General features: G+C 55.5%; 1 protein-coding gene across 1 annotated transcript in view; it reads left to right on the top strand.

Annotated features, from left to right (window-relative positions):
- The window catches only part of ITGA11 (integrin subunit alpha 11), a 110,511-nt gene that overhangs the window by 67,728 nt on the left and 22,821 nt on the right, over nt 1–19,962 (top strand). The window contains exons 8-15 of the mRNA XM_036087083.2: nt 1,026–1,170; nt 1,650–1,815; nt 3,333–3,403; nt 11,163–11,307; nt 14,882–15,030; nt 18,462–18,602; nt 18,844–19,047; nt 19,796–19,926. Of these exons, the coding sequence (XP_035942976.2) occupies nt 1,026–1,170; nt 1,650–1,815; nt 3,333–3,403; nt 11,163–11,307; nt 14,882–15,030; nt 18,462–18,602; nt 18,844–19,047; nt 19,796–19,926 (1,152 nt within the window). The remainder of the gene's footprint in view (nt 1–1,025; nt 1,171–1,649; nt 1,816–3,332; nt 3,404–11,162; nt 11,308–14,881; nt 15,031–18,461; nt 18,603–18,843; nt 19,048–19,795; nt 19,927–19,962) is intronic.

Below are 19,962 nucleotides of genomic sequence, written 5' to 3' on the forward strand. Positions count from 1 at the left end.
TTCCATGTATTTTATGGATTAGTGTTGTTTGGGTGTTGAGTTACTCTGGCCCATCACCCTTTCAGTATGTAGGGAAGTGGTTCTCAGCATCAGTATTCATTAGATCTTTGGAAAAATACTGATGCCCAGGCCATGCCCCAGAGCTTCTGATCACATGCCCAGGTGGGGCCTGGACATCAGCATTTTTTAAAACTCCCCAGGTGATTCAAATGTGCAGCTGGGTTTTTGAACCACTAACTTAGGGTGTCTAAAAGTCCCCATCTGGGGTGCCTGGGTGACTTAGTCGGTTAAGCGTCTGCCTTCAGCTCAGGTCATGATCCCAGGGTCCTGGGATTGAGTCCCACATCAGGCTTCCTGCTCAGTGAGGAGCCTGCTTCTCCCTCTTCCTCTGCCCCTTTCCCCCCACTCATGCATTCTCTCTCTCTCTCAAAGAAATAAATAAAATCTTTAAAAAAATAAAAGAAAAATAAAATAAAGGTCTCTATCTGACCTTGAACTTTCCTCCCAAGCCCACCCTGTCCCCTTCGCTTGCCCAAAACAGCATGGTCGAGACCCTAAAGGGGTTCTTTAAAGTTGCTTTTTAAAGATGAGCAAGGGCGCCTGGGAGGTGCAGTCGGTTAAGCATCCGACTCTTGGTTTTGGCTCAGGTCCTGAATCTCGGGCTCATGAGATCAAGCTGTGGTCGGGCTCTGCACTCAGCACGGAGTCTGCTTGAGATCCTTTCTCCCTCTCCCTGTACCCCTCACACTTGTGCTCTCTCTCTCTCATAAATAAATAAATCTTTAAAAAAATAAAAAAAAGAACAAGCAGATACGTGACCCATCTGAGCAGCTGGTGAATGAGTAGTGTGGGCATCTCAACCCAGCTTCTTCGTTGGTTCAAGATCCAACCCTGTTGGGTTGCTCCCTCGGGGGAGGTGAGTGGGCTTGGCCCTACTTCTGTGGCTGCCCCTCGGGCGGAGCACTGGAAGCTGCCCCATCCCTACATCCTTCTTGTGACCCTACCCCCCTGTGCTATGGTTTCAGCTCAGAGGCTTTCCAGAAAGGCGGAAGGAAAGGGGCCAAGAAAGTAATGATTGTCATCACAGACGGAGAGTCCCATGACAGCCCAGACCTGGAGAAGGTGATCCAGCAAAGCGAGAGAGACAACGTGACCAGATACGCTGTGGCCGTGAGTCCTGCTCCGAGTGTCCCACACTGCGCGCCCCTAGAGGCTTAGCCATCAAACCTCTGGGGAGTCTCAGGGGCATTTTCTGGGTAGTGAACAAGCTGTCGAGGCCCTCCAATGGGCCTCTCCTTGTTTCAGCCTCCCCTAAAGAGCATCTGGGGAATTTTCCTTCAGTGCTGTCCAGGGCTATCCACAACAGTTGTGGGGGCTTGGGAGGTTTTTTCCTCCATTGCCAGGGAGATTCTGAAACCTCAGAACTCTAGGAAACACCCCCAAGCCACCCGGCCCCCAGACCCTTATCTTAGACCAGGGGGCTTCTCTGGCCCCTACAAGACAGCCTGTCTCAAACTGCAAATGGAACCCCAAGTTCTGCTCCTGGCAGCTGAAACAGTGGCCCTGGCCACTCGGGGGCAGGGGACTCGGGCGTGTGGGGAGGCCTGTGCTACGTCCTGCTTGGTCACCCTGCCCCTGTTCCCTGGCAGGTCCTAGGCTACTACAACCGCCGGGGGATCAATCCAGAAGCTTTTCTAAACGAGATCAAATACATAGCCAGTGACCCCGATGACAAGCACTTCTTCAACGTGACCGACGAGGCAGCCCTGAAGGACATTGTTGATGCCCTGGGGGACAGGATCTTCAGCTTGGAAGGTAAGCGATACCTACCGAGAGAGGTCTACGCTTCCAGGCTCACATCAAGTGAACCCCATGGAGCAACATCCAGCCCCACAACACGGAATGCTTTAGCAGGAGCCATCCCATCACAATAAATGTGTGGTATTCCGTGCGGGACTGGAGGCCATGCACCTCACAGACAGCCCCGGACGGTGGCTTTGAGACTTTCTCCTCCTTTGACCACTGACGATCCTGAAGCCTGTAGGAACCAAGTGACTTGCCAAAGCTTCCCCGGCTTGGGAAGCTAGTGTCGCCAGATTTAGCAAATATAAAATGCAGTGTTTGTGGCAGACTGATACTAAGAAGTTATCCGCTGGTTGTCTGAAATTCAAATTGAACTGGGCATCCTGTATTTTATCTGGCAACCCTAGTTTGGATGCAGCTGGGCCTGCCTCTGTAGCCTGAAACGCTTAATCCCTGAGTCCAGCTGCCTCCCATTCCGCCGAAAGCACTTTGCATAGGGTTCCTTCCGATTGCCTCTCTCCTTACTATTTATTATTTTTTAAGATTTTATTTATTTACTTGACAGAGAGAGCACACAAGCAGGGGGAGCAGCAGAGGGAGAGGGAGAAACAGGCTCCCCACTGAGCAGAGAGCCCAACGCAAGGCTCAATCCTAGGACCCTGGGATCATAACCTGAGCTGAAGGCAGGCACTTAACCGACTGAGCCACCCAGGCGCCCCCCCTTATCTTACTTCCTATTTAAACTCCAGTTTTGTTTGCACGGCTCTCCTTTGCGCCGTGTATTGCTAGACCTGGCCCTCCCGACACTGGGCTGGGCCACATGGGAGGGTTGTAAACAGAGACAGAAAGCGGCATCCCAGAGCCTGAGCACATTGGAAAAGATGAGCTCCAGACCCACGAGGAGACAAAAGCAGCCCTTATCCACAGGATAAAGGAATAGAAAGTGTGAGCCTGAGTTTTGACACTCACATAGGACTGAAATATCCAGATGAGGGTACTTCTAGAAACGGTTTCCTTGGGCGTGGAGAACATCAGCTCCAGGGCCCTGGGTTGGGGTGGGGGGCTCTCTGGGGAGGGACTTTCAGCACACATGGGTTTCTTGTGCAAAGCTGTGGTGGTGACGGGTCTCCCTCCCAAGGATCGAGCCAACGTTTAGGAATCCTCCAGAGGCCTCTGGAACCAAAGCTGGTGAATAATAGGAATGAGAGAAGTGGGGAAAGAAATGGAATTTCCACTTCTTGCCAAAAATGTAGACTATTTCTTTCCATGAACTTTTCTTGTTCTTTCCCCTATTTTGACAGTCATATAGCATACATGCTCTGTCATATAACTCGTCCCAAACCCTTTCCAGCAGTAACGGGGCTGTAAAACCAGCAGCTGCCGGAAGGTGCCTGGTGCCCCCCTGTGCAGGCTGCCTGCCTCTGGGGCCACCCAGGGGGGCAGTGCTGCTGGACTCAGCCTTAGGGCCCCCTCTGCCTTCGCTGAAGCAATCAGGCATGGAACTAGATCTTTCTGTCCTTCTGTTTTAGGCACCAACAAGAACGAAACGTCCTTTGGGCTGGAAATGTCGCAGACGGGCTTTTCGTCCCACGTGGTGGAGGTGGGTCGGGGTTGGAATCGCCCTCCCGTACACTCCCCAGCTCTCTAGGTGGTCACCCCGCCTTTCCTGGGCTCTCACCCCTCTTTGTTTCTCCGGTCTCTCTGTCTCTGTCTGCCATGGCTCCAAGAAGGAAGTCAAGGTCTTCAACGTGCAACAGGTTGTCTCAAGCCCTTCTCAGCAGGGAGTGGGCTACAAGTAATGAACTGTCCCCTCCCTGCCCGGGGTGCCGATGGGGGCATTTCCTCCAGGATCAAAGGTCCCAATCGGTCCACAGAGCCTTGCGTGAAAATTGGGTCAAAACCAAAGACATTGCACTAATAGTACCCTGTGCCCGAGGCGGCCTGTGCGTGCGGGCGCGTGGCCCCACGCCGATGCGGGAGGGTGTCCAGATGTGCCAGGTGGCAGAGGTCCCAGGTGGGCACGCCGTGTCATGAGCAGCATGCCGTGTCAGAGGCTCTGCGTCGCAGGCCCAGAGCGTCAGGCTGTCACTCGCCCTCGGCACACCTCACCTGGTTCTAATTGGCAAGATGGGGCTGGAACCTCCCGGAATCGCCAGAGGGGCCTCGAGAGAGTCGGTGTCTGTGAGTATGTTTTTCTAAACCGTGGAGCCCCGCCTGGGAGCACTGCGTGGTGGGAGGACCGCACGGCAGGAGTCTGAGTCAGGGGGCAGGCAGGTGTCCTAGCTGTTCTCCCCAGGCTGGCACCCCAGGAGTGTCCTTCTGCCTCCTCGTTTGCCAGAAAAGACCTATTGATCCTGCCGGCTTATACATGACCTTCATTATCTCACCGATTCCCGCCCCCACTCCTCTGTGAGGTGAATCGGGCAGGATTCCTTGGTCCCCGTCTCCAGAGCAATAAACTGAGTCACACAAAGTCTGAGCGACCCGCTGAAGTGACATAAGCAACAAAAACACCAGTCTTACACTCTTCCTCCCCACACCAAGCAGCTGCTCCCTTAAAGCTTATGGAATCTAAGGGGGTCTGAGTCAGAAATCCCAAATCGGAGGCAGGGAGTGGGGTGGGGGGCCCTGTGCGCAGCAGGCAGCGTGCGGAGGGGTGGAAACCTGACTCATGATCCGCTGTTCCTGAGCTGCGTCTGGACAGGCTCCTGCCCACCCAAATACAGCAGGATATAAATGGAACTGCCTGTAATTATAACACTCGTGTTATATGTGCACAGCACTGTAAACTTTTCCAGGAAATTCCTGTGCCCCGTTTCACGCTCAGCACAGCCCTGCTGGGTTGGCAGGTGGGAATAATTGTCCGTTTTAGGTGGTCAGATCTGCAAATCTTTTCTGTGCCTTCTCAGTGCTGGGCCCTGTGCTGGGTCCCGGAAGGTGCAGGCTCCTGCTTTGAATACGATGGTCCATGTATGCCCAGGAATCAGGGAACCTGAAGAGAAAGGGAGGTTACGACGAGGTTCAGGTATTCAAGAACACTGAGATGAGGCCTGAAAATGACCCACGCAGTTCAGTGTGTCGAGCGAGATGAGTCCCTGCAGGATCCACGGGCTTCCCAGCTGCACAGGGGAGACCAAGAGCTCCGAGCCTGGCCTGTTATTTAGGTCAAGGGCATGTGTTGCCCTGTGCAGATTCTCCCACGTGTCCAACTTGTTTTCATTCCCGTGGTTGGAGAGACCAGGGTGCCTCTCCCCATCCTCATCCCCACCCCAGCTCTTCTAAAGCCCCCAAGTCTTGTTTTCAAGTAACAGGCATCTGGAAGTTTTTATCTGATAGGACTCTTAAAGAGATGATGATTAAATTTGAATCTGAGACTCTTTAATACTTAAAAAGAAAAAAAATCCTTCCAAATCTGAAGGCATGGAGCAACGATGGTGGGCTGTTGGCACTGCGACTGGCCATTGGGTCGCCATTTTAGGGCACAGAGGTTTCTCGGTGCCAGCCGCTGATGCCATCATAATTGGCCACAGCCGTCCTGTCCCTGGGAGTCCAGCTCCACCGTTCTCATGGTCGGTCAGACCTCTATGGGGATGGAGAGCAGTTGGTCCAGCCTTTTGGCTTTGCCCAGAGCAGGTCCGGAGCCCCAGTGAGTCCACGTCCTGGGCGAGCTACCAGGCTCCATCTCCCCCAAAAGTGTTCCACAGACAGCCTCAGACAGCTGCTTCCTGCAAATGTGTGGAGAGCCTTCTGCTGCCCTGGGCCTGTTTAGTTATGTCAGAGAGAAAGATCTCCAGTCCTAGGGGAAGGGCGCCATAGAATGTTCTCAATTAGCAGAGGAAGGGCCCAGCGGCTCATCACCTGGGCTGCTGTTGTCTACCTAGCAAGGAAACCAGCCTTCGAGTGAAAAAGGATAAAAGCAGCAAGAGGAAAGAGACTCCAGTGCCCAGGGTAGAAGAGGAGACCCCAAAATGTCACCTGGTCACCCAAAGAACCCAACGCCCCAGGTCACAGGAGCCACTGGGGAAACCCAGGGAGCTAGAGTCAACCCAGGGAACTCTAGTCTCGATTTGCAAAAAAGGGAAAAAGGATGTTCTGGAAATTACCATCAAGAAGGCCAGCTGTGGATCTCTGGTCAAATTCTAAAACAGATTTTTAAGCCAATGGCTCCATTAGCATTTGGAAATGAATGCAAAGCTCACTAATAGCTGGAGTGGCTTCTGTTAGTCCTGGCTGCCTGCTGAGGTGGTGAACTCCCTGTTGAGCTGGGTAATCAAAAAGAAGCTGCAGGAGTCGGCCAGAAAGTTTACAAAAGGGCTCCATACCTCCCAAGGGGGCGTAGACTCTCTGAGTCTCTAATGCCCACAGGCCAGGAGCGGAAGCTATAGAGGAAGGAAGGGACTACAATCATTGCCCGTTGGTGGTGGATGGAGCTGGGGTGCTCCTCTTACCTGAGGGCTCAGCCGAGGAATTTCACATGGACCTCCTACCCCACAGTCCATACGTCTCCCCAACCCCAAAAGTTTCCAGAAGGAGGCAGTGTTATTAGCGTGGGTCCTGTCTACCCAAATACTTGGTGACTCACCTGAGATGGAAAGAGACTACTTTCCTTTCACCTACCCGTGATGACCCAGCAGGCCAGATGACCCAGAACAGGCCAAGGTGGGGGGAGCCTCCCACCTCCCCGGCCAGCTGCCCCTTCAGCCTGTGCCCTTCCCGCAGCGCCCCCTGGGGTTGTGGGCTAGAGAGCTAAGGCCGTTGGCCATTATCGGAGGTTCTGAGCTGTTGAAGCCTTCAGGCTGTAATCTTTCCTAAGAGCTTTACATCTGAACTAGTTTGGCACATTCGATTCAATCAAAAATGAAAGAAACTAATCCATAGATGATGATGTGAGGGGTTTTTAACTCCTCTACGCCCCCATAGCCCTAAACAGTGGATTCTTCCACCTGCCAGCAAGGCCAGGCAGTTAGGTGTCCTCAGGTTCCACCTTGTGCGACCAGGACATGGGAGCCAAGGTCTGCCGGCTTGCTGTTCCAGATTGTTGAGAAGTGACTCCTGGTGGCAGGAATCATTTCCAGTTCATTGTGGGGGGGGGTCCTCCTAAGCCCCGGGCCCTCAGGCTGTGCGTTGGTGCCCCTCACTCAACTCCTGGGCCTCGTTCCCAGGACCTCCGAGCAGAGACCACCAACACTCTGATCAGGACTGAGCAGTCAGGTACCGTGTGGCCCTTGCTCCCCACACCACCTCCTTGTCACCCTGGCTCCCGATTTCCAGCACGGTGAAGAGCTTCTTTCCACAGAAAGATTGAGGGCCTGTTTCCGGGTGTCTCCTGCCCAACCCCGTCTAAACCTCCTGGCACTCGTCCCTTCCTCAGGCTCCACTTCGGGCTTATTAAAAATAATCATCTTCTGACAGAATCCGAGCATTTAGTGAAAGTATAATCCATCTTCTTAACCATGTATTTGCCTTCGGAGGGGCTCTCGGCCCTTCTACAGTCACTCTGATGATGGGCACACAGGCACTAGGGAGCCATGGAGGAGTCTAGAGAGGAGGACAGTACTCGGGGTCCTCTAGGTGGTCTCTGCGCCAGTGCGCGGAACCACCAGCAGCCACCTCCACCCGCCTATCCAAAGCCGAGAAGAATTGTTGGCGTCTGGTATCCTCATTCCATTACTGCTGGGCAAGAAGAAAGCGCTTCCTGGCTCTGTGGCCTCAGACAAATCAGTCAACCGTTCTCAATCTCAGTCTTTGAGCAGATGTCTGAAAAATATTTGCTGGAAGTGAATCTTGAGGCTTGGAACTGGAAGTGTACATTTCGAGACTTGCTAATAAATCAAGTAAGGGTTTCTTAAAATCCTATCCTAACTCCACCCACCTCCTCAGGTGCCCGTCCCTTCCTGGGGGGGCCCCCCAACCAGGCTGCCCTGGCCTCCAACGGGGCCCTCCCCTTGGGCTGCTGTCGGGAATCATCTGGCAGCGCCAACCTGACCGTGAGGTCTGCCTCTTTGACTCCTGCCTCCCTGGTGCTTTCTGGACGAACTAAAGAATGAGAAGAGCTACTATATACCGAGGCCTGATTGGCTGCCAAGCACCACGCTAAGAATTAAAAATGTTAATCCTCACAACAAAACGATTTACAGCAGCGGCGGAGACAGAGAAACAGAGAGAGAGAAAGAGCGAGGGAGAGAGAGAGAGAAGCTTGCCCAGGGTCCCACAGCTAGCAGCTCTGGAGCTGGGACAGGAACCCCGATGTCTGACTCCAGGCATGCTCTAGCCACCAGGCCAGGGATTCTCAGCCTCAGCCTAGCCGACAGTTTGGGCCCCGCAGTTCTCGGCTGTGGGACTGTCCTGAGTACTGTAGGCAGCAGCCCTAGCCATTACCCACCCGATGCCATACCGACCCCAACACCACCCCCCCCTCTGACAACCAAAACTGGTTCCAGGCATGGCCAAATATTGCCCGGGGGCCGAGCTGCCCCCAACTCGGGAACCACTGCCTTAGACTATGCTGTTTCCAGGGCTGGGGACGCACACTGGCTGGAACATGGTTGAGGTCACATGCCCAGGGAGCCTTCAGCTCAGCTGGGAAGGCAAGACTGCTGCAGGGGCCGGGGCAGAAGGCAGGTAAGAGCTGAGCTAGCAGAATCCAATGGCAGGTGCTATGCTCAGGTGAATACAGGTGTAGGTTGCCTATAGGGAGGGTACGGACTTGGCCTTGACCACGCCTGCATCCTCATCTCTGCACAGGGCACCAGAAAAGTCAGCTTATGCCAAGGGTCCACAGGCAAGGCCACCCGGGCACACCCTGGCACTATGTGGTGGGAGCTCCGGTGGCCCCAGGGGGAAGAGGCCATAAATCAGGGAGCCAGTGCCAGGCCCGGAACATGGGACAAGGCTCTTCCCTGGAATGCCCTGATATTCGTATTCCAGCTGGGCCTGCATGCCTGGCTTCCTCTGCCAAGGCTTTGGCCCTTTGGGGGGCCCTGCCCTTCCACATTTTTTCCAAATTCAAAATGTCTAGGCTCCCCGAGCTGGGGAAAGACAGTGCCATAGCGAGGTTTGCTCCGGTGGCCTTCGCTTGCCCTCCCAGCCAGCCCTCAGCCACTGTCCTCGGCGAGGCTCTTCCCGGCAACAGACCCGTCTCGGAAAAGGGCCACCACCTGGGGGCACAAGCGTGCAGCCCCTGCCAGGGTAAAACGGTGTAAGGCGAGAGCCCGTGAGCCATCAGCCGGCCCAGTACCACCAAATCCAGAAGTCCCAGTGGAATCCCCGAGCGCCACTGGTCGGCATCAGTCCTCCCCAGCAGAATCCCAGCCATGTCAGTTGAGCCTCAGCACATCGTGGAGGCCTCCAGTCATCTGCAAAGCCAAAAGCTCATTTTCTCCACGGAGGAAGAAGGCTGTCCTGCAATAGCAAACTTGGACTCAGCCGAAAGACAGAGGGAGGAGAGAGAGAGGTGGAGGCCCACACATCACTCTCCTCTTAGAGGGTGTTCCGATGGAAAACTGGAACCTGAGTCCAGGGGCTGCCCATGGGTGTTTCCTCCTCTGCCCAACCCACCTCCCTGCCCCAGGTCCTAGCCCTGCCGCGACTTGCTGTGCAGCCTCAGGCAAGTCCCTTTCCCTCTCTGAAGCTTGGATGCTATTTGTCAAGTGCAGATAATGAACATCTGTCCCACCAGCCTCTCACAAAGGGGTGGCTGGATGAGAAAGTACTCTGCAAAGAAGGGAGCATGCCCCCAGTTCAAGGAGCGCTGGCGGTGACCGTGGGCAGCGAGTCTTTGAAGCCCCGGCCCCGATCCTGGCCCGGCAGATGTCAGGCACTCTCAAGCTGAGGCTCATACAGAGTAGGAGGAAAAAGCTAATTAGAAAGTGTGACATTAAACACAACCAAGCATATCAGACTCTCCAGAGACCGGCTTACTTACAGTCATAAAAACATTCTGTCTGAACAGTCAGTTCCAGAGTATTCCAACTCTTTAAACCTTATCTAAGATCAATTGCAGTCTTTAAAGTGCCCCCTGGGAAATGAGAAATGGAAGGTCAGCTTCAGGTTCACGGTCCTGCCCCCTCCACTGGCACCAGTGAGACCAGCACCTGGTGACCCTGCCTGCATGTTCATTCACGGCCCTGACTGTCCCAAGGCCAGAATCACATTTTTCCATTGGCACCATCGCTTTGGAGGTGCGGGGAGATGGAGTGGTTGGGGGGACCTCAAATCCTGCCAACGAGCCAGGATCAGGGAGGTTCAGTGCAGGGGAGAAGTGACTTCACCAGCTAGTCCTCTCACAGCCCAAAGCTGGGGTACCACCTACCCGGGCCGGAATCGCCAAGGTCGCCCAGGAAGGTGGCCCTCCCTGCTTCCACCACCTCCTCGGACCTTCATTGTCCCTAGTCACTGCTCTTCCTCTTCTAAGTGCTTGCTGTTTGTCTTTCTGTGCCCACTAGCTCTGTGGGTTGTTTAAGGAGGCGGGGTAGTGGCCCCTGAGGGAGCCAGAGCCCCCATCTTCCCCTCCAAGCACTGCAGCACCCACTTACCCTGCAGCTAAAGATAAGCGTCCTTCCTCAGAGCATGGGCTGTCACGGATGTGGCCCTGGCTTATCCATCAGTCTCATCAGAGTCACTCTGGCCCCTCATTCCATGCTCCAGACCATTAAACAGCTTCCAGTTCCTTAAAACCAAATCCTCGAGACTCTCTCCAGCCTCAGGGCCTTTGCACACTTGTCCCCTCCCTGGCCAGGTGTCCAGGTGAGCATGACGTATTCAAAATGCTTTTCCTGACTCCCATTTCAGTCTAGCCTAAACCTCCCTGTGCTATTTACTTATAGCATTTATCACAATTTGCAACTATTATGCTTATTTGCACAGTTCTTTAGTACTCGGAGCTCTGTGAGGGCAGAGACAATGTCCCAGCACCAAGCAAGTGGCTGGGACAAAGCAGACACTGAAGAAATGAAGAAGTGAGATTTACACACAGGGAAGCAACTCAGACACCACAAAGGAATGTGGAAGGAGGCCAAGTGCAGGGGCACGGCCTCAAGGACTGAAGGAAGGAAGGGAGAGTGACAGGAGATTTCCTACAGAGGGCGTAAGCCCACAGAGGAACAGAGGCTGGGGCCTAGAGGTGGAGTTTATTTCTAGAGCATTCCTTTGTTTGACCCATTTTGTGCTAAGGACGGGGTGGAAGGTCCTTGGCTCATTCAGAAGTCAAGAATCCTGGCTGGAAGCCGTTAAATAATGAACACAGGAGAAGGTGCCTGAAGTGGCCGGCACATGTTTCATTGTGCAGAACCCAGATGCGGCTTCCCAGCGGGGGGCCCCCGGGGGATGTGAGCTGATGTGTGTCCCCTCCCCAATGTCAGGACGGGATTCTGCTGGGAGCCGTTGGTGCCTACGACTGGAACGGAGCCGTGCTGAAAGAGACCAGTGGCGGGAAGGTCATTCCTCTCCGAGAGTCGTACCTGAAGGAGTTCCCCGAGGAGCTCAAGAACCATGGCGCCTATCTAGGTAAGAGCCCGAGCGGAGCGTGGCTGCTGGGCGGCAGGCCAGGGGGGCCCCAGCGGAACTGCCCCCACACGAGACAAGGGGCCTGGGTGTGAATATTCTGTGAATACCCAGGCACAGCAGCACCGTGCCTGGCCCGCAGTAGGTTCTCGATAACCAGGCAGAATAAGTGACAAGCAATGCACCTGTACCTGAAATTCAGCTGATGCTTCTAGACGCTAGGTCAGCCATTGGTATTAAAGCTTGCTGCCTTGACTAGGGTTTGAGCACGCTGAGCTGCCTCCTAAGGCAGAGTGCAAGTATTAATGTTCACAGTCAAGGCAGAAGTCACTTCCCAGTAAGCATTCCAGAAGCAGACATTAAAGAGAACCACAGACTGTTGGCCTGATGGTGATAGGTCCCAGGTGTGAGGCCCTAACCCACTGAACCCAGTCACCTCCAGTCCTGTAAGAACCAGGAGCCTGGCCCTCCACGCTAAGGCTGCCGGGGAGGATTCCCTTCTGAAAGGGCCAAGCCAGAGCGAAGGGCGGAAGCGGGTGAACGGCCAGGGGGGTCCCATTGTCTCTGAGCCAAGTCGGCCATGTTTGAGGTCACCCATCATTAATGACTCCTCGGACCCCACTCCTCCATGAGACTGGGCCCCCCGGAGTTGGCATATCTGTCCACATGTCCGGCCTCTCCCTAATGCTCCATGTCATCCCCGCCTTTGTCCCTCAGCTCTTCAGCCACTCCCCTTGCCTGTGACACTGCCCACGCGGTGGTCACCCCATTTTCCATCCCCAATTCTGAGACCCTGAGCTGACCACAGGACAGAATGCTGGAATCAGGACTTGCCTGGGAAATACAGAGGTGCAGGTCCCTAGAAGTCCCCCAACACTACCTGGCCCACAGATATTAAACCTAAACTGCGTAGAGCGCCCCCTGTGGCCGGTGCCCTCCGAGTGCCCTGGTAAGAGGGACCCTGCCTCTGCCTTCCAGCCGTTTCTCAGCCGGTGGGGCCGACACAGGGGCACAGATACAAATTATAACGCAAGTGGGGCCAAAGTGTGGATGCAAGCACAGAAAAGGAGGGAGAGATTGGAGCCCCCGCCTTGGCAAATGCCCAAACACTAGAAAAGATGTCAGAAGAAAGAAGGCCAGCGCCCACCTCACACAGATCAGTCGTGATGGTTTGTGCTCCTCCCATGTGCTCAGCACTGGGCCGAAAGCGGGGGCACCAAGTAAGGGGTGGTGGGGCAGTTGCCGTGAAGCCTTAAATATCAGGGAGATAGCACCAGCGCCCAGGGCCCAAGTGAGTGGGACAGACACCGAGGGTGGTCCCGGTCCAGTGGCCAGCACACTCTGGCCCCCGCTGTGCGTGAGCTGGAGCCTCTACCAGGGCTCCGAGGCAGGAAGAATCCGAATAAACCAAAATGGTCCAAGAGAAGGAGGGAGGCGTGGAAAGTGCTAGGCGGGTTCAGGAGCCAGGAGGTGGAGCGGTGAGGCTGGGGCAGAGGGGTGCAGCAGGAAGGGGAAGGCAGGTTAGAGCAGGCTGCGGCTGGAGGCCTCGAATGCCAAGGTGAGGAGTTGGAGCTTGTTCATGCTAGCAGTAGGGAGATAGTGAAGGTGTCTGAGTGAGGGAGCAGCAGGATGAATCTCCCCCCTCCCTCCTGGCCCAGCAGAGCTGTCTTCCTCCTCCCAGGAGACCCTCGTGGGGTAGAGCCAGACTGAAAATCCCTTGTAAGGCCCCACCATCTTGCCTTACCCACAGCCACAGCCTTGGGTGGGGGTCCTGAAGGAATGCCTTCTGTCTTCCTCCTCCCTCTGGGGCTCATCCATGAGAGTCTGGGATCTCTGGAAGATTCCTTCCTATGTGCCCCAAAGGAGAGGGGTTTTGGAGGAAGGAGACCGGGAGGCCAGGCTCTCTGCCTCCACACAAGGAAGCTGTACAGACTTTTGGCCACGGGTCTTCCTCTGTCATCTTGTCAGGCCTTCTGGGAGGTCGGTCCAGCTTTCAGGATGGCCCTGCATGCTGGCCAAAGAACCCCATGGAAACTGAAGCCACAGCCAGCAGACTGTGGGAAGCAGGAAGTTCCCCATGCTGCTTGCTGCTTTGAGAGGTGCCTGCCCCCAGGACATTCGGCCCCCACGCCCCTCCCCCCACCACTGTCCCTGCTTCTGAGGAAGCCCTGAGCCGGGGGCTAATTGAGAACATTTTCAGTAGTGCCACAGGGGACTCAAAAGAAGGCTTGGTGGGGCGCCTGGGTGGCTCAGTCGGTTACGTGTCCGGCTCTTGATTTCGGCTCAGGTCATGATCTCAGAGTCGGGAGATCAAGTCCCGAGTGGGGCTCCATGCTGAGCATGGAGATTCTCTCTCCCCCACCCCCAAAAAAGAAAACGAAAGCAAGCAAGCAAACAAACAAACAAGCTCAGCCGCACTCTGTAAGGCTGATCCCACCCTACCCTCATATGTTTATGGTTGGGTTAATACACAGCCCTATCAGCCTATGCAATATCCTGCTTCACTGACCTTTCAAGCCCCATTCCCCAGAACACACCTCTAAGAGTCAAAAATGTTGTGTCTGGAACCAGAGTAGCTCACCCCACTGCACCCATGCTCCCAGCCACCGAATCAACTCGTCTATGCATCCTGCAGCCGCTGTGTAAGCAACCAGTGGAACCGAACCGTGGTAGCACGGTTACCGCCCCCCACACACACACACACGCACACACACGCACACACATACATGGCAGAAGGAAACATCCGTTTGCCAGAAACAGCCCAGGAACTGCCAACAAAGGCATCTAAAAACGGGGGTCCAGTATCTGAGGCCGTCTGGCGGAAAGTGGGGCTCTAGGCTCTGCACGCTTCCTGGGTGCTGTGTGTTCATCAAGAGTCACAGCGACCGGGCAAAGCCAACCCGAGGACAAGGAGTGGGGGCCTTTCCAAAAGATCCCCTGGTTTCCATTTCCTCCTCACTTACGTATCGTATGTGTGGGACTGAGAGGAGGCTCGGGGCTCCTTCCTCTGAGTCTGCAAAGTTCTGGGGCTGCAGATGTCGCTGGGACCCCATGTCAATGCCCAGTGGAGCAGCCCCTTACGCCTGGCAGGCAATGCTCTAATTTTCCACGAACCGCTTAGCAGCAGGTTGTAGTAATGAGGATGACACTGGCTGGTCCTTGAGAGAGACAATTGGTGGGGATCAAAAACAAAGCCTGCCCAAAATGTAATGAAGCCCAGCTCGGGTCCACCATCTCCCTCCTCTCCGCTCCCCTGTGCACTCGGGACTCTGGCGAAGGAGGGGACATGCACGTTCCGCGTCAGCAATACCTTTTAGTAGCCACCCCCCACCCCCTGCCCCTGGCTTCCTTGGTGCCCTCCAGCAGGGGGAGGAGGGGTGCATGAATTCTGCCCACCCTCCAAACCCCCCCAGTCCTGAACCCTGCCTCTTCCAGGCCCCCCAAGTTGTACCTAGGAATTACCACCCTGAGGGTTCACATCTGCTCAGCCTGCCCTGAATGCACTCCCCGAGGGGGCCGGTCCTCAGGCACCGCCAAGGACCTGGGGCAGAGACCAGCCTGTTTCCTCCTGTGGCAGGGTACACAGTCACGTCGGTCGTGTCCTCCAGGCAGGGGTGGGTGTACGTGGCTGGAGCACCCCGGTTCAACCACACGGGCAAAGCCATCCTGTTCACCATGCACAACAACAGGAGTCTCACCATCCACCAGGCCCTGCGGGGTGAGCAGGTATGAAGGGAGAATCTGGGGGCAGGGGCGCGCTGGGAGGGTATATGGAAAGGGCTGGGCTGCGCAGGACTCTGGAGCTCAGCAATTCCTCCCCAGACATCCTTCCTAGTTGGGGGGCGGGGGGGGGAGCATACACCTCCTTCCTACCAGCCTTGGAGCTGGACTGTCCCTTCCCCAGAAAGCCAGGCCCTGGTCCTTGCTGCAGCAAGGCGAGCCTGGGAGAATTTGCTTGCCTCCGTTTCATGGACCTCTTGCCTCTGGTGCCTGGCCTCTGCCCCTGACAGCCAGCTTCTCTGTGTTCGCGTCCAGAGTTCAGCGTTAGAGGCAGCAGCTCGGCTCTGGCTTCCCAGCTCGGGCTGCAGGGGGCCCCTAGGCATCCTGAGGGACAGGCATGTTCCTCAAGCCACCTTCACACTGCCCACAGCACACCCACCCACAGCGAGGCCCCCTGGGTTCTCCAGGACACCGCCAGCTTCTCTCCTGTTCCTGGAATGGGAACAGTACCGAATGCGACAGCCACCAACCCCACGGCCCCACCCAGGCTGCCGTGGGAACCACGCTGTGCTGCTCAGAGCCTCGTGTCCGGTGGTCATGAATACCAGCTGCAAAGCTATGATAAGAGTCACTGGTGGGGGGAAGCCCAGAAAACAGGGTTCTGACCCAAGTCATTCCAACAGCCGAGGAAGAGGGTGGTCCTGAGAAGCCACAGAGCTTTTCCAGGGTTACATGGTGGATTCAAGGCTGGGTCAGGTTTAGAACCCAGGACTCTCTCTGCTTTATGCTACCTGCTGACACTTGACAACCTCGAAACCAGCACGTGCAGACACACACATACACACACACACACACACACACACACACGCACGCACCCCACCTGGCAGCACTCAGCATCCATGGTCTCCTGGGCCTGAGCTGGGCCCTAGGCAGGCCCTTACCATCATTCCCAGCTCACCCTCAGCTCTGCAGAGCCGAGAACAGCCCTTTCTCCTGCGCCTTTTACTGCCCTTGGCCTGTCACCTTGAGGACAAGCTCCTCACGGGGTCTAACCTAAATCCCTCTAGCTGCAGGAAGCCATCATTCCACCATTCCTCTTCCTGTCTCAAGGACACTGGCAGACCAGGGCCCTGCTCTGTCCCCCGGCCTCCATCTCGCCTTGCCCACACTCTGCCAGGGGCCGGCTCTTCCGGGAATCCAAGGCTAGACCTTGAGAGCTGGAGGGAATTTGCTGATGAATTTATGACATTTTTACTGCCCAGTTCCGCCTCCAACATCCGAATGAGAAACCGCAGTGCTGAAGGCAGCTAAATTAAGTGGATTCCAAATCACCGTGACCCACATAGCTGAGGCCACATATTTAGACAAAAGTCTCCATCCTGCCTCCCTTACTTGCTCTCTGTCTGCCTCCTAATTCCCTTACGCAGGGATAGCTCTTCCCTCGCCCACCCCCGTGTTGAGATTTCCGTCTTCCTCTCTTCTGTGTTTCTATCTCACTCCTCAGTTAAAAGCTTTTAATACTTGCAGATAGATTTCTCCTGAAAGCACCCTAAGCCAGGAGGCGACTGGGCGAGGGAGTGTCACGGGCTCTGGTGTCAGACTGGAGTTTCAACCCAGTTTGGCTGTGGCCAGCCTTCCGACCTTGGGCAAGCGACTCATATTCGCTGAGCTTCAGTTCATTCCCCGTAAAATGAGGACAGTGATCTCTCCTAAGGTAGCAAGAGGCTCACACAACTGAGGCTGTGAAGTGTGTCACACGGGGCTTGTCTGTGGAAAGGACTCCTTCATCCTTCCCAAGTGACCCACTGGTCCAATAAACATTTATTGTATTTATTATATTATCATCATACCCAGGCCTGGAGGGGACACAGTAGGCGCAGTGCCCGCTCTCCGTGGGGGCAACAGGTGCTGGTATGGGGCTGGGGGGGACATCAAGGAGGGGTACCCATTGCAGGCAGGGCAGGGCAGGGCGGGAGTCTAACAGGAAGTGACCTGAGGATGGTAGACATTATCAGGGAGGGAGAAGGGAAGAGGAGTGCAGACAAGAGAAAAGTATGTACAGAGGGAAGTCTGGAACCCAGCCAGGGCCTGGGCTTTTGGAGAAATCACTGAGAATGTCCGGAGAAAGTGGTGGAGCCCGGGGGTGGGGGTGGGGGTCACAGAGGCTAGGGGGGGAGGGAGGCAGGTCCAACAGGGTCACGCTGAAGAATTTGGACTTGCCCCGCACCCTCTCCAAGAGCAAGGGAGTGGTGCGGTCAGCTGCTAGAGGCCACTCTGGCTGCCCGTGGGGGTGGACTGGAGGGTGAGGCAGGGGGTCTTTCGGCAGGTGCCTCACCTGGGGAAGAAGCAGTAGAGGAGGGAAGTAGGCAGACTCAAGGCAAGTTTGGCGCACATCAGGCAGGGCTTGCTGGGAGTCTGCAGGTGGGAGAGGTGGCAGTGGGACCAGGGAGGACCCTCAGGTTTCAGACTGAACAAGTGGATGGCACCCTCACTGAAGTGGGGGGCACGGCACCTGAAGGGGGAGAGGAGTTCAGTGGGTGCTCAAATGCTGAAAAGAAACCATAATTCCCCTTCTAAGGTGCTAATCCTGGAGTTTTTCGTAATATTAAACATTGAAACAAGCCAAATGTCCCATTCGAGGATTGATTATACACACGTGGCCCCTATGTGGTTTGGAATATTACAGAACCACCAATGATCAGATTGTAAGAAAAAATATAACACATCAGGGAGACACTGCTCATGAGCCATTGTTTGATTTAAAAATCAGATATAAGGAGCGCCTGGGTGGCTCAGTCGTTAAGCATCTGCCTTCGGCTCAGGTCATGATCCCAGGGTCCTGGGATCGAGCCCCGCATCGGGCTCCCTGCTCTGTAGGAAGCCTGCTTCTCCCTCTCCCACTCCCCCTGCTTGTGTTCCCTCTCTCGCTGTGTCTCTCTCTGTCAAATAAATAATTTTTAAAAAATCAGATATAAGCCATATATATATTACGACCCCAGATTGTAAGGGTAAAACGGTATACACACACACAAACAAGCCCCACACACCCTAGACAAAACAGACTAGACAAAAATACACTCAAACGTTCATGGGAGTTCTAGTTGGATGTTGGGACAATGGGTGGCTTTTATCTTCTTCATAGCTTTTTCTGATATTGCTCATTTTTGCCATGAGACTGTGTTGCTCACAAACAGAGCAAATGGCAATCAAGACAATTAACCAATGGAAAGAAAGAAGGGGGGCGGGGTGGATGACAGAAGGAGAAAAGAGGGCAGGGTGGGACCCGGTGAAAACAGGCGAGCACCCACTCCACGGGAGAGGAGGGGAGGGGAGTGGGGGCGGGGGGGTGAGAAGGGGAGGACCGGATGCGTAGTGGAAGGGTGTCCCCAGCTCCCCGCACAGCCCAGCCCACTGGCCCCCCCATCTGTGTGCTGCAGATAGGCTCCTATTACGGGAGTGAGATCACCTCGGTGGACATCGACGGCGACGGGGTGACTGATGTCCTGCTTGTGGGCGCCCCCATGTACTTCAGCGAGGGCCGAGAGCAGGGCCGAGTGTACGTCTACAACCTGAGACAGGTACCACTGCGGCGGGGGGCACCCCGCCCCCGCCTTCACTCGGGCGTCCGTGAGGGAAACGGGGCCACCCCAGAGAGGCCAGCGCCCTCCTGCTGAGCCAGGCCGGGGACAACAGGACCCTCCTCTGTCGCTGGGCTTAGGTAGCCAGAGAGGGGGTTCCGGGGGTACAGTGGGGTGGAGACAAGGTGCTGCCAGCCCTTGCCTCATCCCCCTGAGCCTTGTCCCACCCCTGGTGTTGCAGAACCGGTTTGTTTATAATGGGACGCTGAAGGATTCCCACAACTACCAGAACGCCCGATTCGGGTCCTCCATCGCCTCGGTTCGGGACCTCAATCAAGATTCCTACAACGATGTGGTGGTGGGAGCCCCTCTGGAGGACAACCACAGAGGAGCCATCTACATCTTCCACGGCTTCCAAGCCAGCCTCCTAAAGACGCCGAAGCAGGTAAGGCGCCCCAGTAAAGGGCTGGAGCTGGCCCAGGTGTCCTGGCCGCTAGGGCTCAGGCATCCCGTGTGGGAGTCTCTTCTGTGTCCTGCAGGGAAGGATTCCAATCTGTCCTAGCTCTACTTGCCCCAAGTTGGGATTTCGAAATGGGTGCTTTTGTCTTAGGGTCGTTGTTCCCATCACCCCTGTGGGCACCCTCTCCCTGCTTAACTTTGTCTCCCCCGCAAAAACGAAACCTCAGGGACCCCAACCTCACTCTCCCCACCCGCCCCCCCCCGCCCGCCACACACGCATGCATGAGGTTGACTGCGAGTGGAGAATTTCCACAGGGACTTGCTCTTCCCTAGAAATGCCGCGTGCTAGAAACCCTGCTCCCCTCAAGAGGGACCCGTCTCAGGTCCCATGCCCTCGGGTCATCATTTTTGCCTATGTATTTTCTTAGTAAGGTGGTCTAATACACCATGGTCAGAGATACCAGGGACGGGGGGTGGAGTGGTATCTGCCAAGCAACAGGGACTTACCCTTAATGGGGAACCCTTTTAAGACACAATATCTTAATCTGAAAGGATGACTGGATGGTGGGTGCCATCACAGACCAGGAGAGGGGATAGCTTTGGGCTGGGGAAGCTTCCCGATGGTTCCAAATGGGCTCTCTCCAGTGCTCCCCATCATAGCTTCCCTGAGGATCACTCTGCCCTGCCCTGTGCCAACAGTGCCGACACCAGCTTTCTCTTCCCACTTCCTGCAGAGAATCGCCGCCTCCGACCTGGCTCCCGGCCTCCAGTATTTTGGCTGCAGCATCCACGGGCAACTGGACCTCAACGAGGATGGGCTGGTCGACCTGGCGGTGGGCGCCCTGGGCAACGCTGTGATTTTGTGGTTGGTTCTCCTGCTTCTCTTCGCTCTCGGGGTCTT

Source organism: Halichoerus grypus, chromosome 8 (genome assembly GCF_964656455.1).
Source record: "Halichoerus grypus chromosome 8, mHalGry1.hap1.1, whole genome shotgun sequence".
NCBI classification, from domain to species: domain Eukaryota; kingdom Metazoa; phylum Chordata; class Mammalia; order Carnivora; family Phocidae; genus Halichoerus; species Halichoerus grypus.